Source organism: Sceloporus undulatus, chromosome 3, assembly GCF_019175285.1.
Source record: "Sceloporus undulatus isolate JIND9_A2432 ecotype Alabama chromosome 3, SceUnd_v1.1, whole genome shotgun sequence".
Taxonomy (NCBI): domain Eukaryota; kingdom Metazoa; phylum Chordata; class Lepidosauria; order Squamata; family Phrynosomatidae; genus Sceloporus; species Sceloporus undulatus.
The window spans coordinates 264,302,265-264,320,609 of NC_056524.1; the positions used below are offsets into that span (position 1 = coordinate 264,302,265).

Below are 18,345 nucleotides of genomic sequence, written 5' to 3' on the forward strand. Positions count from 1 at the left end.
TTTAATAAATAAGATAAATAAGATAAAAACATTCATACTGAACAGTGCCCTAATCCGAACCTGATTTTCTTAACTAAATTGAAAGAGAACAGTAGCAGCAGAGTTCAGACCTGGACTGTAGCTTTTGTTACGTTGGTAATTCTAAAAAAGTATTTATGGTTGCTTTCATTGTTATACTTCTCCAGAGAAAGGTACAGTGGTTCCTTCAGCTGTGGACTATCAGTTGGAATTGACTTGGGACAGCCAGCACAATATTCACCGTTTTCTACTGTTAAAACAAAACAAAAAACAAAACCAGAAATTATAGATTTGATCAAAGCCCAAGGAGTGCCTGTCTTGAATCTTATGTAATTTTCAATTCTTGGATCGTCTTCCTCGGGCAAATTTTCAGTTGTATTGAAACCCATCTTATTGAAGACTTGTTCTATGCTATTTGGAGTGCAGTTTTGTGTTGTACTGTTGTGTCCATGCAATGTTCCTAGTGCTAGGATGATTTATTGTGTCTTACCACACATCATTCTTGAAGCACTAATCCATCTGGACTGGGAACAACTCTTTTCCCCACTTTCTATGCGGGTTAATGTTGCGTTAATGCTCAATGCCCCCTGTGTGTCTGAAAACGATCCCTCTTCTGCGGGATTTTCCCAGGATTTAAACACCTTATCTGCATGGGATTTGGGCACTTTGCCTCCATAGAGTTAGAAGAGGACTCATACAGTCTTTCTAACATTCTCCAGATGTGTTGGAACGAGAACTTTTACTACTGAATTTGTTCTTGGACTTTAGCTCCCAGAATTCTGCACCCAGCAGCTGTGTTATCTGGGGAATTCTGAGAGCTGTAGTCAAAAAGCAACATTTCTAAGTTCTTGAGCACTATAAATGCCATCACTGCCAAACACCATGATCAGTAGATGTGCTGTTTGGCAATGATGTATTCATACCTTTTAGTTCAAGTCTCATCTCAAGTTCTTGCAAGATACTTTCAAGTCAAGTCTCAAGTTGCGTCTAAAGTCTGGGAGCCAACTTTAACAGAAAAAAAGGAGGTGAAGTGCATTATTTGGAGGGAACAGCAACTGCATTTGACAATGGGCTTGAGATGGTGCCTGAGGTCTGCTTGGCAGCCTGTCTCTGCTGCACAAGAATTGATACTTTTAAAGTTTTTCAAAAGCTTTTAGCAGGATCCTTCTGCCTCAGGTCCATTGCCTAACACATTTACTGGCTCCTTCCAAGGAATCTGTCCTGTGCTCTGGGGGTGGGTTTTGCCTACTTCTCAAAGTGAATGGCGCAAGCAAGTCAGGCCCAAAACACACTGCAGAAATAATCCAGTTTGAGACCATTTTAAGTGCTAGGGAAATCTGGGAATTGTAGTTTGTTGTGGCACCGGAGCTCTCTGAGACAGAAAGCTAAATGTCTCACAAAACTGTAATTCCCAGAATTCCCCAGCATTGAGCCAGGGCAGTTAAAGTGGCCTCAAACTGGATTATTTCTGTAGTGTGTTTTGGACCATAGCTACTAAAACTATATAATTCTAAGTCAAGTCGAGTCACAATAACATTTTTGCCAAATCAAGTTTGAGTCAAATCATTGAAGTGACTTGAGTCCAGCTTAAGTCCAAGTGAATTGACTTGAGTTTACATCTCTCCTGTTTGGAAATGATGGGACAGTCAATACATTTAGAGGGTGCTAGTCTGGACAAAGATGTGCCAAGGCAATAGTGGTTAATCAGATTTTGTTCGACTTCAATTCCCATCATCCCCCACCACCATTTTTAGTGGTTGTGATGATCATGGTTGTTTCCTGATGTCTGGTGAGTCCCAGCCCTGTTCAAAGACTTTATAAGCTATTGGGGGGGGGGAGACCCCACCATACTTTAGAAGGGCCCCAAATTACATAAATGTGAATTTGCCAGGGCAATCCCTGTGTTTATGAGTCAAGGAAGTGGCAGTCACAAACCTTCAATCTGGCACTTTTGTTCAAGATTTATAATCATGTTTCTATAGTCCACGTAGCTTTCAACATGACAGCTGCCCATGTGCTGGAGGAGGACAAAAAAGCAGGAAAAGGAAAGATGAGAAGAGTGTTGAACACAAAAGCAAACCTGGCCTCTTGATGTCTAGGTCTCAAACTCTGAGTGGTCTCTTTCATGGTACAGTATATTATCACAGTACTGTGCTTTAAAGCCATTTAACTGTCATGACTCAACCTTATAGGGCTATGCGGTTTACATATGGGGCATTTATAATTTTGTGTCAGAGAGCTCTAGTGCCTCAATAAACTACAAATTCCAGGATTCTACAGGATACAGCCATGGCATTTAAAGTGACCAAAAGTGTTATCACTGTGCAGCGTGAACAGTACCTTTCAGAATTAGGAAAAGGTTTGGTTTTATTTTTATATATCTAAGGGCCAGCATGGCATAGTGGTTTGAGTTCTGGACTACGACTCTGAAAACAAAGGTTCAATTCCTAGCTCAGCCATGAAGCCCACGGGGTGACCTTGGGCAAGTCCCATTCTCTCATCCTCAGGAAAAGCAATGGCAAACCTCCTCTGAGCAAATCTTGCCAAGAAAACTCTGTGAAGGTTCTCCTTAGGATCACCATAGGTTGGAAATGACTTAACGTCACACAACAACAATGTTTGTCTGTCTGTCTGTCTGTCTGCCTATCTTGCAACTTCTAGAATCTCCCAGTCAGCATGGCAAATAGCAGTAACTGAAGAGGAAAAAGCATGGTCTGATTTCTTTCAGAAACATAGAATAAATATTTTATTGTAAGTAGAAAATGACCATATTTTAAACTAATTTTCAGCTATTTGACTTTCCACTAAAATGTACCTGCTGAGCAACTCAACTGTGGCAAGACGTCTGAGCTCCCACCCCACTGTTATCTCTTAATCCCAGTTATGGAAATGATAAATGTTTTTCCTTTTATATTTCCATTCCCACTCACATCATTCATTACATCCTCCCATTATAAGCATGTGCATAAATATTTGCCAGCTGAGGTAACTCTCCATGGATCTGATGTAGCAGGGTACACTCCGCAAAAGCTTGTGGCAAATAAAACTTGTTAGTCTTTAAGGGTAGATACTAGAACCTGTTTTTTGTTTTTGTTTTTGCTGCAAAATACTAACACACTTACTTCCTTGAAATCTTTAAAAGGTATTCCTTTGTGTAAGAAAAAATAATCTTGGCCCTAACAACTAATAGGAAAAGGGATAAGTTAAGGTGTGCAAAGGAAGAACAAGCAAATCTGCTATTTTCTTAACACAAAGATCTTTCTCACAGTGAATTAGCTGGTAAATTCCAGGTAAGCCTTGCTGGGATATATATCTGTCTGTTTATTTGCCTGCATCATTTGTGTGACATTTCCACTTGAAGCTTCCCTCTCACTGACTCCATCGCAGATATGTACTGCAGAGGATTACTGAACATGTTCCTTTTTATGGAAATCTCTATTTGAACTTAAATTGCTTGCTGTCTTTTTATTTTTGTTGGCAACCATGCCAATGCATCTCTTCTCTTAAGAGGAAAAGCAGAACTTATTAGACAGCTGTTTCCTGAATTGCTTTTGGCTGCACATCAAACAGTCCTGAGTGGAAATTGATGTAGTCCAGTAGTTAGACAGGAGTTCTGCTCTTATCTTTGGTCAGATGTTTTTGGAGCCTTGGTCAAATCTCTCCCTGCTCTCCTGAATTTCTCCTCATCAGTTTTCCCAAGTGAAGAAATGGGAATGAGAGTGGCAACATAACTCTAATCATATATGAAGAGAAAAATCCCAGAGGTACAAGCACGGTTTAGGAAAGGCAGAGGCACTAGGGACCACATAGCAAACATACGATGCCTAATGGAGCACACCAAGGAATTCCGAAAGAAAAACAGGATGTGCTTTATAGACTATAGCAAAGCACTTGGCCACATGAATCACAAAAAGCTATGGAATGCTCTTAAAGATGTGGGAATGCTACTACATTTGATTGTCCTGATGAGAAACATATACTTAGGACAAGAGGCAACTGTTAGATCAGAATATGGAGAAACAGAATGGTTTCCAGTTGGCAAAGGGGTCAGGCAAGGCTGCATGCTACCACCTTGTTCAATTGTATGCAGAAAATATCATACAAAGAGCAGGTTTAGACTCAGAAGAAGGAAGAGTAAACATAGGAGGAATGACAGTATCCTCATTCCTAGTCTCTCTCTCTGTACACACACATACGTGTAAATAAACCTTATATTACAGATATAGGCATGGTACAGATGCGCCAAATGCGCCGTGCTGGCAGAGTACTAGGGTTAAGGGACCACACAGCAACCGCACGTAACAATAGTGGTGCCCCATGTATATGGGCGCTGCCATTGTTACGTGATGGATGCATTGCATCCGCATGTCGTGCCGCACTTGTGACGTGACAAGTGCGCCATTGGCGCACTTGGGGATCACAATGGCAGTGCACAAAGAACCTGCTTTTTGTGGGTTCTTTTTCTGCCAGTGGGAAACCGTGCAATTTGGCAGCTGTGACTTCCCTCTGGCGGAAAAAAGGCCACTGCCAGCCCAGACCCAAAAGAAGGTATGTACCGGGCCATAGTATACATTTCCATTGACCTCTTAAGATACAATATCTTGGGGGTATGCATTTGAACTCTCAAAACATTTCACCGTTGAGATGTGATATAAATCCATGTATCAATATGTATAAAGAAGATCACTTACACCTGGTGGAGAGATTGCGCAATCAGGAGTTAGATCTGAAAATTCAGCTTTGGAACAATTTGTTTCTTTTATCCAGTAGTCAAATTTATATTTCCATCCAGCAACCAGCTAGAAGAAATATTTAGAAGAGGATGTGAGTGAGTTATTAAAATACCTGTTTTTCTGGGAAGCGTGTACATGTGTAGAAAAGATATGGTAGGTAGAAGGAAACAAAATCATGGCTCTCTCAACAAGAATTCTACCCCCCTCTCCTTCTGTCCCCAAATTTCTTGCATTGCAGTAACTTCAAACTTAAGTTGCCCATTCAGAAACAGAGTGAAGGCATCCAAAGAAAAGACTAGTGACCTTAACCAAGGGAATGCAACCACAGCAAATATATGAGTTCTAGTGTCTCACTCTCTGCAGTGCTAGAAATATGTGGACTGAAGGAAAATTTCATTGCAGGAACAGAATTCATATCTGGGAGTATAAAGGCCTCATTTTGTTCCCCTGTAGTTACACCTCTGCTATAGAACAGAAAATGATTTGCATGTAGAACAGATTGCATCATTACCATCACCAGCAAGAGTAGGCTTTATTAATGCTGCAGATCTGAAAAGTAGATTATATGAAGCAATGAGAGGGGGGAATTTATTCTCTTTCTCTGTAGAGGTTCCAGGACACCCAGGTTTTGCAGATCAGGCCATAAATGTACCCCAACAAACCTACTCTGCAACATGAATAGGGTTAATAATAACAAGAGATCTACAAACCTGACGTGCAGCGACTTCTACTCCTATAGAATCAAAAAGGTAGAGCTGACGACTTTCATTATTAAACAGTTGTATAGCACGCTTCATAATGGGGATTAACTCCTCACTCTTGCGGTTTATGTTGTGCCAGCAACCCAGGCATCTAGCGTGGGACCGGGTCACCTTTTCTGGTCCTGAAAAATAAGCAAATATAAAACACTATGCCAGGATTGACAAAAGACACAGATTCGGCTTCACTGTTCAATATACAAACAAGTAAGATTATTAATAAGAATAATATTTGAAGGAGGGGTTGGGAAAGGGCAGTGATGGAGAACCTTTTACAGACTGAGTGCCCAAACTGCAACCCAGACCCCACTTATTTATTGCAAAGTGTCATGTCCCTCTGGCTTTCTAGTAAGAAACTTTGGCAAACTCTGTGCAAGGGTGACAGCATGTGTGCCCACAGAGAGGGCTCTGAGTGCCACCTCTGGCTTCGTCATCACTGGGAAAGGGGGAATAAGCAGCTGGAAATGAATTGGCAAAATAATGCTGGGAAATATGTTAAACTTTCCTGAAATGCTATAATCCCAATACCGATAGCAACACACAATTCTTCATACATAGCTGATCTTAGACCTTCAAAGAAGATCAGGTGTTTTGGCTGCCATAGTCCTTCATCATTGGTTATGCTTGGTAGGGCTAGTGGGATATGAGTTCCAAAAACATCTGGAAGGCCATAGTTCACTCTTTTGCAGCCAGAGTTAGACATCTGGTGCACTTTGGCCATTACTGTTTTAATGGGCTATATGTATGTTGAAGAAGAATGAATAATGGGTCGCCAGTATGTGGCTCAGCAGGTGTTGGATGGCAACTCTTATAAGCCTTAGCCAGCATAACCAAAGGTTATGGGATTTGTAGCACTGACATCTAGAAGGATACATATTACTCATATGCGAAGTTCATGTATGAATGCACTATTGCTGGGATTGAAGTTGGCTATTGTACTAAAGATTTCCACTATGTGCTTCTGTAGAATTCATGAAACAGCTGTAAGACACACATTGACTATGCCAATGAATGCAAATATTGACACCGTGTCTCTCATGCAGTAAATCCTATTCAATAGAATTGGAGGGTAGGGAAAGGTTGCTCATGGTTTACACTTTTCCAAATGCCACAAAGATTTTCCCAGGCTTTGGAATCAGAGCTGCTTTTCTCAGTGGCGCACAGCTAATTTTAGACTGCAGAAACAAGCTTGGAAAGAATTCCTATGGAAAATGTACCCTGGCCATTGAATGTTAAGACAGTGACATCTAGCCTTATACAGTATGTACTGTATGTCTGAAATCCAGCTAGGAAGATTTGCTGGGAGAGATAAAACTGGGTTCTTATGGAAAGAAGCATAACTGAGGTGCTTTTGAGTAGTGCCACATTCTTGGTAATCCGGGAAGTATTTCAAACAGCTCTGAGAAGAGTGCATAAGAAAGTCAACAAAAGATATTGTAGATCCTTGCTTGATCTATATTGTTCATTCAAGAGGGGCACTCCCATTAGATTGATGGGATTGTACTACTCCATCAATAGTACAAAAAGGATAAGTTTTGGTTGGGAGATGGGTTATTGATACCTTTGGCATAAGGTGACATTTGTATCATGAGTGTGTGTGGTCAAGATGTTCCAATCTTTTCCAACCTGGTATCCTGCAGATGAGATGAATTACATTCCCCAGTATTTCCAAACTGGCCTTGCTGTCTGAAGGTGGTGGGAGATATAGTCAATCCAACTGAAGGGCACCAGTTTGGGGAAGTCTGCCTTGTTTTTTATTAGTATGGGTTGAGTCTCCCTTATCCTGAATTCTGAAATCCAAAATATTCCAAAAATCAAACCATGGGTGGCTGAGATAACATCTTTGGCTTTTTGATGGTTCAGTGTACACAAACTTTGTTTCATGCACAGAATTATTATTATTTTTAAAATGGACAAAACTACCTTCAGGCTATGTGCATAAGGTGTATATGAAACACCTCCAAGATCTCTCTTTTTGTATATATATGCAAATACAGGTATTCCAAAAACTATAAAAATAAAATAAAATAAATACGTGAAATCCCAGGCATTTTGAATAAGGGAGAACCTATCTGTATTAACTTTCAAGCATTCCTAATGTCTGCATTATGATTTAGAAGACTATCTACTGAAAATTAATTTAATTTACAGTGTGCATACCTGTGGTAATTTTGCATTTCTGGAAAACACTGGAATAGATTTGACTATCATCAGTGTGAATTTCGGCTGAACACTCGCCTGAATCCTATAAGGAGAAACAAGCAAAAGGGTGGTCTACTTACCATTTCTCCACAGGAGGAATCAAGCTGTAACTTTCTTAACAATGTTTCAGCATGCTTATCCAACTAACAGTAATTACTAATTAGTATTTTACAAGGCATTTTGCTCACAACTAATCTTTCCCCTCCACTCTCCTTAAGGGATTTTCTTATTAAGAAGAAGGACATCCAGGCATGGCATCCTTACACAAATAAATTTCCTGAGATTCTCTGATTTCTTTATACTAGGACTGGGCAAGTGTTGGAGATCTACCAAGGGACTTCAAATGGTCTTGAAAATGCCTACAGTATATTCCCAGACCACTTTCTATTAAAATGAAGGCCTCTCCTGGGACTAAAAAAGGGAAAGAGTTGCAAAGCGGTGATACAAAGTGAGAGGACACAGGAGAGGGTGTCCCCTTGAAGGTCTGACTGGTGTCAACTCTGCTTTCTTTCTGGTGCCAAGCCCAAATGTATCTTCTTATTAAAATCTCCGGGGACTACTATATTTCAGAATATACATGTATATAGTTTTACATTGTACAAAGGGATCTTGTAGCACCTTTGAGACTAAGAAGATTATGGCACCGCCAATTTGCCCACGGGATAGACTTGGAATTTAAAACTTAAAGATGAATTTTATTGCACCACCCTGTAGCTGGACAGTACGCATCCTGTATGCAATCCACATTTTTTTTGGCTTCTCGCACAGATTTTCAAGAACAAGAAAATCCAGTTTTTGAAAAGGTGCATGAGAGGCCCCCAAAAGTGTGGATTGCATATGGCATGCATACTTCCCAGCTATAGGGCAGTGCAATGAAATCCATCATGGAGTGTTAAATCCCACATCTATCCCATGGGTAAACTGGCGGTGCCATAATCTTCTAACTGAAAGAAAGAAGCTGGTAGCTTGAGCTTTTGTAGTCTGGAGTCTACTTCCTCAGATGCAGAGGCTGGATTGCCATTTGTTGGGAGTGCTTTGATTGTGTATTCCTGCATGACACAGGGTTGGACTGGATGGTCCTTGTGGGGTCTTCCAACTCTGTGATTCTATGATTCTATTCTTCTTCTGTAACACTCTTTGTATGGGTGTCAAGATGATACCAATGGACACAGTCTTTTGCCATGAACTTTTTCTAATTATATGTGATGCTGTGTTGCACACAGCTATCCTGTCAGCGCACTTTGCCACAGGTGTCACATCTACGCATACACATACAGTCAGAAGGTGAAATACTTACTGCTATGGGGGTTGGTAGGAACTCACAGTTTTGCCAGTGATCACTTCCTCTGAGAGGACAAGAGGTTTCTGCTATTTGATACTTGATGTGGAAATTTTTGCCAGGGCCTGCCTGAAAAAAAGAAACACCGAGATAAGGAGACGTCATTTTCATAATGAGAGATTAAGCAACAAATTGTTGGAAGAGAAAATCTTTCAAAGGGACTTCTTAATGGTGTTACTGCAGAGCACATATAACTGCATCAAAGGAAGGTACATGGTCACAAATGAGCAAAACTTGGATTCTTTTGATACTGGTAAAATATTCTTTTAAATGTGCTTACAGAATGCTGTCAAATTTCCCAGAAGCTTATGGGAGATAACATTTTGACAGCTGTCTTAGTCAAACAATCTGAATTGCCATTTTGAAAAGCTGCATGTACAGCATGTTTATACCTGCTCACATTTCATAGATGAAAACTGGGACATATGTAGTTCCTTATAGGCGGCTTTCAGCATACGCTGAAGCCGCCTGGAAATGGGCAAGTGCCCCACGCATGCGTATTGCTGTGCAGCGAGCATGAAACCCATTATATCAAATGGGGCTTGCGAATGGCATGTGCTGATGCGAGGCATGTGCGTGGCCGCGCAGTGAGCATGAGCCCCATTGGATATAATGGGGCTCTAGCTTATGTGTTTTTTGCTTACCCGGGGGGGGGGGGGGTTCAGAATGGATCCCCCACATAAAGCAAGGGCCCACTGTAAATAAGGAAGAACATACAAGCTAGGAGAGGACGCAGCCAGGCCATTTGGAAGAAACAGGCTGTGGTGTTCACCCTTTAAATCACTGAAGAGATGATGTGAGTGGGCTGAGGCTCAGTGGGAGGAGAAAGGAGAGGCCCTAGGTCTTAAAAAAATTTAATTTAATTTTTTTTACAAAATATTAAAATTTACAAATTTTTAATTAATTTTTTTAAAAAAAAATCACACCTTACCACTTTATCACTTTAACCACATGGAACTATGTATACATAAATAGAGATTTCAATTCAAAGGTATAATTTTAATTTTGCTAGTTGTTTGTGTCACACCATAGTGGTATAACAGGAATAACATGAATAGCAACAACAAGAACAACAACAACAATTTATATCTCCCCCCAAACCCCCAAATTGGGAATTTTATGAGTACAAAAAACATTACTAAGGATTCTGCACAGTGTGGTATGGGAGGAGATCAATGTGTGTGTGTATTGGGGGTGACACCAAGAGTTATTGCACCGGATGACACCAACCCTGGTGACATCACTGGCCACAGCAGTTTGCTTTTTCCTTCTTCTCCCCACTGCAGACTTAATCGAGTGCAACCTACTTTTCGTGTTGAACTCAGTTTGCAGCAATCGAAGTGAGCTGAGGGCAAAGGAAGGATGTGGGAGCAGGAGAGAGAAACTGGGACATATTAAAAACAGCTGAAAAAGTGGAATGAGAGAGGATTAATTTGGATTGTCCCTGCTAAAACAGGACAGTTGGAGTGTAAGGATGTTGCTGGACTCCTATTTGAAGTTTCAAAACTGTTTTACACATTATGAAGAATGAAGTCCAAATGAAACAAGATGGGAACATCTGCTTGTTTATGCATCTCCCATGGTCATATATAAAGTGGGGTTTGAAATTTGATTTTGATTTCAAAAGAGCACACAGTTGAGAGGGCCTCCCCATATTCAGTTAATTCAAAGCATATTTCTCCCCAGCCCAGCTTTTAGACAGGATAAGGCAACCAGCCTCAAGATACTGGGGGAAAGTGATGGTAGCTTCTTGGCTATTCCTCATGAATTTTTGAGCTGTTCCAGAGTTGTACATACCCCATAATCTCCCCGAGGTGTCTAAACCGGCCTGTTTTTTCAGATACAGTGGAGGATGCTTTCCTGTTATCAGTGAGATACAGTTAATGTAGTTACGTGTTGTGTGCCTCCAAGCCATTTTTGATTTATGACAACCCTAAGGTGAACTTATCATAGGGTTTTCTTGACAAGTTTCTTCAGAGGGATTTGCCATTGTCATCCTCTGAGTCTGAGAGAGTGTGACTTGCCCAAGGTCACCCAGTGGGTTTTTATGCTTAGGCAGGAATCAAACCCTGATCTCCAGAGACATAATCCAACACTCAAACCTCTTTGCCATTTTTTGGTAATGGCTGTAATTAAGTCACATTTAAAATGTAATGTAGCAAGCGTGAATGATATTACCTTTTTGGTGCAACAAACAACACTAATTACTTTTAATGTTAACTTTTAAAGGGCATTTTTAGATGAGTTTGCAGTGGAGTTTCCAAAATTGAATGCCATTGCCTTATCAATACTAAAGTGTTCCCTCCCGACTAGATAGCAAAATAAAATAAAATAAAAAATAATGACAAAGCCATGAATAATTCTAGGAGTTTAATGCCAACAATAATGAATTGTGTTTTTGCAACAAGTTTCAGAGTTCATTACTTTTTAAAAGCAACTGTCCAAGCTCACTGTAAACTTTGGAAAGGCAAAGTTATAATAAAAGGTATAATCCCTATGGATTGAAGTGGGTACAGCAATAGATCAAAGTACACACCAGCTTAAAAAGATATACTATCTAGTTACATTGGAAGCAGCAGCACAATTGCATCACTCTTTTTTTTTTTTTGGAAGGGTAGGATTGGGAAAGAAGATTCGTCTCCCTGTCATGGTGCTAGAACCTGAGCGTCAGCAAATTAAAGTGACCATCATCATGAGAAATGCCATGTTCTACACATCGTGCCTGTAATTGCTATGAAATTCTTGTCTGGCAAGTTGCTAGTTCTAAAGGGTCTAAAAATTTGACATGAACCTGACTTATCTTTTTGTTGCCATCATTGCAAAGTATACTTACTGTTCTGCGGGCTGCAAGGATCATTCTCAGTGCAAATAGGTTGCCATCTTTTTGGTCATCATTATGCGCCTTCACTGCTAGGTCCACAGCATTGAAGACATCAGGGTCATCACAGTCAGCGTCTTCGCCTTCAGGAGGAATAGCCTGGCAATAGCAAAAGGTGAGGACTAGTAGAATGAAAAATTTCATAGCTGGGCAAAGAAGGTTTCTCAGCAACCTAGGGACTGAGGAAGGGGGAGAAGGGATTCCTCAAAAGACTAAGGGGCAGTCTCTTGCTGGCAGAGACGTTCTTGTTCCTTTGCAACGGAGGAAAAACTGAAAGTGATCAGTAGCGCTTGATGGACTCTTCTCATATCCTGTGCACAGTGTAAATAACCTTTGGGCTTTATCCAGACATCTCTCTTTTTAAACCTATGCTGTTATGACACCAAGTTTGTCCACCTGCTGTTCAAGTTACAGGACGAACCTCAGCATGTCACGGTCAGAACGTAGCCTGCCAACTCAGGGTCAGATTTTGGGAATTGTCAAACTTTTTGCAGACTTGTACATGATAACATGATTTAAAATTTGTCATGTATATGAATACAAAGGAATTACAGCCTGGATCTTCAGCTGCTTGTATCTCTGTCTGTGGCAGAGTTTGAGAAAGTTACTTTCTGGGCTGCAAATCTCAGAAAGTCTTGACAGCAGAGTAGTTTCAGGAACTTATCATCCCCAAAGTAACTTTTCTGAGCTCCAGGCACAGGGAAGACATGGCTGGACTGTAGTTCCCCTTCATCTTCCATAGCAAACCTGCTATGGTTGATAGGAACTGCAGTCTAACGACATCTAGAAGGCCCACATGTTGCCTACTCCTTATACATGAAAACCGCACTGTATGTATAAATATATCATCTCAACAGATATAAACATATCTAAGGGCTGGAATTATGTTTGTGTCTTACGCCTGGGTACATTCCCCCTAGAGAAGCAGTTGGACATTTTGTCTTTTGTAGAATGTCCACATTCAGTTCAAGACTGTGGAGGCTGAGTTGTACATGTGGTGTCACTGAGCGTGCAGATGTGCCTCTGATGCACATGTGATGTGAACATGATGTGCAGGCAATGCACATGTGCATTTTGGTCACACTTTTGAGTGTGTGTTCTGTTGTGTAGCATTGCCATTCAATACAGGACTGCCTAGTTGACACTACCCAACTCTTGTGTAGAAGTTCAGCCATGTTCATATTTATAAGGAACCAAAATGTTGTATTACAGAGAGAAAAACTAGAATGTAAGGATCTGTTCTGATACCCATAAGGGACCCTCTGCATTCTGCCCTTGCCATCTTTGAAGGAAGTGTATTCACGAGTGGCAGTGGAACCCAGGGAACAGTCTAGTGGGGATGCATTCCCAAGATGCCTTGGGTTACATAGAACCTGCTAAGACCTACAAGAAAAACTCTTTGATGTGGTAGATTCTGCATTAGGTTTTAGACCAGGAAGAGAAACATGTACAAATCTTCCCATATCCAGGAAACACCCAAATGAGATGGATTTATTGTTGTTAACCACCTCTGAGTTGATCCCAATTTATGGCGAACCTGTGGATGAGACATCTCCAAGACCCCCTGTCCTCCACTACTCTGCTCAGGTCCTGTAAATTCATACCCGTGACCTCCCTAATAGAGTATATCCATCTAGTGTGAGGTCTTCCTCTCTTTCTATATCCCCCACCTTTCCTAGCATTATTATCTTTTCCAATGAGTCATGCCTTCTCATGATATGGCCAAAGTATGAAAGCCTCAACTTCATCATCTTAGTACAGTATAAAATTCTAGATCAGGAAGAGAGGCAGGCTAAACCACTTTACTGGGTTATTGGGAAGATAAAATGGAAGCATGGATAAGGATCTGTATATACTGGAAGATAAAAATGTAATACACAAATACAGGTCAGCTATTAGGGTCAGATAGCACCACCTCTCCTTTAGAGACAGAAGCGTCAAAAACCAGTGAGGTATATTCAACAATGATTGTATGTTATTACTCTGTACGCTTTGTGTAAATGTAGGAGAAGAAATAGGAAACTTATGGTCTAAGGCTAGAAAGTAGCCTAGTAATCCATTTTGTGCTCAAACTTTGAGCATTCAGACTCAAAGGATGGGGACCATTTAGCTGTAGCTCAGTGGAAGGTCATTTGCTTTGCATGCAAAAGGTCCCAGGTTCAGTTCCCCACATCTCCATCTAAATCTGGGAAGACTCCACCTCTGCCTTAGACAGTGGAAAGCAGCTGACAGCCATTGTAGCATCAGTCTTAAACTAGATAGACTGATGGGCCAGCTCACTGTTCCTACTCCTGTGGAACTAACATTGGCCCTTGAGCTTTTGATACTTTAGGATTATACAAGCTTTAAAAAAATTCCTTATTTGGGCTATAACTCCTAGAGTTGACTATGCTGGTTGGAGAATTCTGGGAGCTGTAGCCCGAAAGAGTAATTTTTTCAAGCTTTTTGGCCTGATTAGAGCAAGTCCTTCTGTATTACCCCCATTAGCAGAACAGTACCTACCTGCTGCACTTTAGGTTCCTCTAACAATCTCACCTTCCAACTATTGGCCAGGGACCTGGGATTAGATCTGGGTACTATCACCCCAGAGTAGAGTAGCCCCGGTAGAGACCAAACAGGTCGTACTAAACCCAAAAGAGGATTTTCAACTCAGACATGCTTTGAGGAATATTTTCTTCCCCTCCCCCAAATAAACTCATAGTATTTTGTTTACACAGAGACTTTATTTTTCTGCATTCCAAGTCACGGGAATGGTAGCATATGACTGGTGTCAATGGAGCTATGTCTTTATGGGATTACAGTCATTTTCATTTAAAGAAATGCATTTTATTGTGTGGATTGTGGTGGGTATAATGATAACAAGCCTGCCGGTGGATTAAATTTGGGCTCCCCTGGGCAGGATTTTGATTCTGAAAGAATATCTGGGAAAGGCTGAATAATTGGTTTGTCATATACATGTTTGCCATGGATATGAGGTTTCTTGGGCCTTCCATGTGGACTATGTGGACGGTTAAGGAAATTTACAGCAGGAGCTTGGAGAACATCATGTTGACGCAAAACTGGAACGTAATAGATGGGATCACTGGGGTGATGATGGAAAGGATGATGGTGTCTGAATGAATCATGCTCTTCTGAGGAGGCTCCTCCTTGTTCACCTGAGGTGTCATTGCACTTGTGAGCATGATGGTGCCGGTGCACATGTTTGTGAAACCAGCGAGGTGGTTGTGGTTGATGTTCACAAATGGTATCAGGAGGGCAAGGAGGTCGAGGAGGAGGAGGCCCAAGAGGAGGTGAGGGATATTTACTAGGAGGAAGATGGTGTGGGCCTCCAGCAGGTGGAGGAGGGAGTTGAGGTCCAGGAGGTGGATGGAACCCAGGGATTTCTTGGCTCAATTCTGAAGAATTATGGTGGTCTTTGGGCCCTGTATGGGCATGGTGATCATGGTGAGGAGGTGGTGGACATCTATGCCCATGTCTATGTCTATGCCCATCACGATGGCCAAAGTCATGATGGTGGTGGTGAGGATGGTGAGGAGAGTGGTGGTGGTGGTGGTGATGGTGGTGGTGGTGAGGATGATGATGCCTATGTAATGGACCAGGAGGTCTGCATTCATGCTTAGATACATTGCAGTGATGATATTCTCCTGAATCATTGTGGAAGTGGTGATGGTGGTAATGGAAAGGATGCCTGCCATACTATCCATAAGCAATTCAAAGGAACACAGCCGCCATTGAAGGGTGCAGGCAATGGACATGAGAATTAGAAACAAAGAAAAACTGAATTAGTTAGAAGTCCATCACAGACGATCCATCTTTACTTCATTCATCTGCACAGTATATCTAACTAGTTTCACTATCGAACACAGCTGCTGCATCTCCCAGCCTTTGAACTGTGGTCTACTGTTTTGAATGGAGTTGACTTTACACAGAATTTCTGGAATGTCCTTTGTATGTCACTACTCATGAATACCACTATCGGCTCTCCCTATGGTTTTGATGCATGCCAATGCCACACATTTATGTACTGGTTGATACTAGCAGAACCTAAGCATGGGTGGGAAGGGTGAAGTATACTTCACTGAAACCTGCAGCCCATGCTAAAACCCCATGGGTATGGCGTTGGGTGGGAAGGAATGGAAGCTGTTATAAGTCATGCTTGAGGATATTTCAAGGGAATCCATGTCAGTTGTAATCTATACACTCATTGGCCAGTTCTTGTTAGAGTGGCTATAACCAACCAGAAAGTGTGGTAGAGAAGAACGAGCAACATTCTAAACAATGAATTGCTGGCCAAGCCCAGCTCTAGAATGCAGATGTAAAATGGGACTTGTAGTCTTGGAGACAGAGGGATTTATGCTCTTCTGTGTGACACACTCTTTCAAGAACTGCCAATCTCAGAGTTGTTTCTACAGCCGCAAAATGCACGTACAGGTCAGCTGGTGGGAGTGACAATGCACCATAATGATCAAGGACACAACACACACACACAATTCTAACTTGGTTTTATATATAAATATTTCATATTTTCCTATTACAGTATAGCAATTGTTCTATTATTTTATTGTTGTGCTTTATATTTAAACCAATTGTATGTCACCCTATGAATTTTAGTTAATGGATAGTTTAAAAGTGCAACAAAATGAAATAAAACACCAAAATATCTGAGTAAAGGCACCCACCTTCCCTTGTCTACCTACAAGGTGATATAATCCGTAATTTTGCAATGAAAAATGCCCAGAAGAAAACAGCTTTGAACTAAATTGCTCAATTTATAACACGTTCATTGCTGTGTTGGTCCATTAGAATAACAGCAAGAACAAAATCAGAATACTGACAGGGTAACAGCTTTATTGGGATCAATCCAAAAAGCTACAAAATCTACCAAGACATTTTGTCTGACAGTTCTTTAGGCTGGATATTATCTAAAACAGAAGTAGCAAAAAGTGTGTTTTCTGGGGTATTTTTTTTAAACCCATGTGTGTGCCAAGGTGTCACTTCAAAATGTAGAAAAAATTATTTTCCGAACAAACATAGAAGCATTTATTTAATAATTTATCGGATTTCAGGGATAAAATGGGATTGTGGCAAGTGCTGGGAATTAGGCCTGTTTCAGAATTCTGTATCTGACCATCCAAAATGATGTGTAGACCCCTAGATCTATAAACTCTACACACAACACATATCAGATTAATTCAAAGAAGAAAGCTACTAATCATAATGGACATATACATTTCTTCCATTGTATTTCTATATCATTCGCTGGAGAACATGGGAAGAACATTGTTGTCATCCCATCTTGCTTTCTGATTTTCCAGAGGCAACTAGTTTACCATTATGTGAATAGACTGCTGGAATAGATACACCTTTGGTCCAATCTGTTTTACCTCTTATGTTCCTATGAAGTACATGTTACAATAGCGGTATGGAGGAAACACTGTAGGATTGCAGTTGCAATTCAACTTCCACTGCTGAGCATTATGTATATACTATCAGTCATTTGAACATTTCAGGTACTGAGAATATGCATTCAGTGGGCTCCATCCCAAAAGGGCACTTTGCTCACACAGCCCCTGGTTACACCAGTGACTGGACATTTTTGTTGCTCACACAAGGTGTCTAAGACCTCCCAGCATATGCAGCAGTGGTGGCAAATGCTAACAGTGGTGGGCAGAGGAAGAGAAAGAAAAAAAGAAAAAGAGGTCGCTCTATTTATAGTTGTCTATGGCCCGTTCCGCACAGGCACCCTAGTACCTTTGAATTCCTTTTTCGTGATTTCTCCCTTTTTCCATTTCTTATACATGTTTCGTTTAAAACTTAGCTCGGTTGAAAGTTCCTTAGTCATCCATCCTGGTTTCTTGAGACACCTCCTGTTTTTCTTTCTCACTGGAACTGTTTGAATTTGTGCCTTCAGTATCTCCCTTTTGAGAAACTCTCATCCGTCCTGGACTCCCTTCTCTTTTAGTATTCCTGACCACAGGATCACCCTCAATACTTCTCAAAGGCCTGTTACAGACTGCCAAAATAAAGCTGCTTTGGGTCTCTTTGGAGGTATGCTGTTTAAATGATGCATGCATCCTAAGAATCCGGAAGCTGCAGCAGAGCTGCCCTCCAGTGCTTAGGAATGGAGTGTGGCTTTGGCGCGACCTCCGGACTCTTAGGACCCATGCATCATTTAAATTGCATACCTCCAAAGAGACCTGAAGCAGCTTTATTTTGGCAGTCTGTTACAGGCCTAAGTTTACTGAAATCTGCTCTCCTAAAGTCTAGAATGTGTGTCTGACTCCGCCTGGTTTCTCTTTCAGTTAGTCTCAAAGGTGCTACAAGATCTCTTTACTTATTGATTGTACTTTGTAGTTTGACACCCATTTATCATCAGTACTAATAATGCCTCTGGACATAGCTTGGAAAAGTGACTTT

At 41.1% G+C, this 18,345-nt stretch overlaps 1 protein-coding gene across 1 annotated transcript in view; it reads right to left on the reverse strand.

The window, feature by feature from the left end:
- The window catches only part of KNG1 (kininogen 1), a 42,489-nt gene that overhangs the window by 7,999 nt on the left and 16,145 nt on the right, over window positions 1-18,345 (reverse strand). The window contains exons 7-13 of the mRNA XM_042457529.1: window positions 11,884-12,027; window positions 9,009-9,119; window positions 7,670-7,754; window positions 5,462-5,634; window positions 4,710-4,817; window positions 1,954-2,035; window positions 111-268 (exon numbers count right to left, since the gene is read on the reverse strand). Of these exons, the coding sequence (XP_042313463.1) occupies window positions 111-268; window positions 1,954-2,035; window positions 4,710-4,817; window positions 5,462-5,634; window positions 7,670-7,754; window positions 9,009-9,119; window positions 11,884-12,027 (861 nt within the window). The remainder of the gene's footprint in view (window positions 1-110; window positions 269-1,953; window positions 2,036-4,709; window positions 4,818-5,461; window positions 5,635-7,669; window positions 7,755-9,008; window positions 9,120-11,883; window positions 12,028-18,345) is intronic.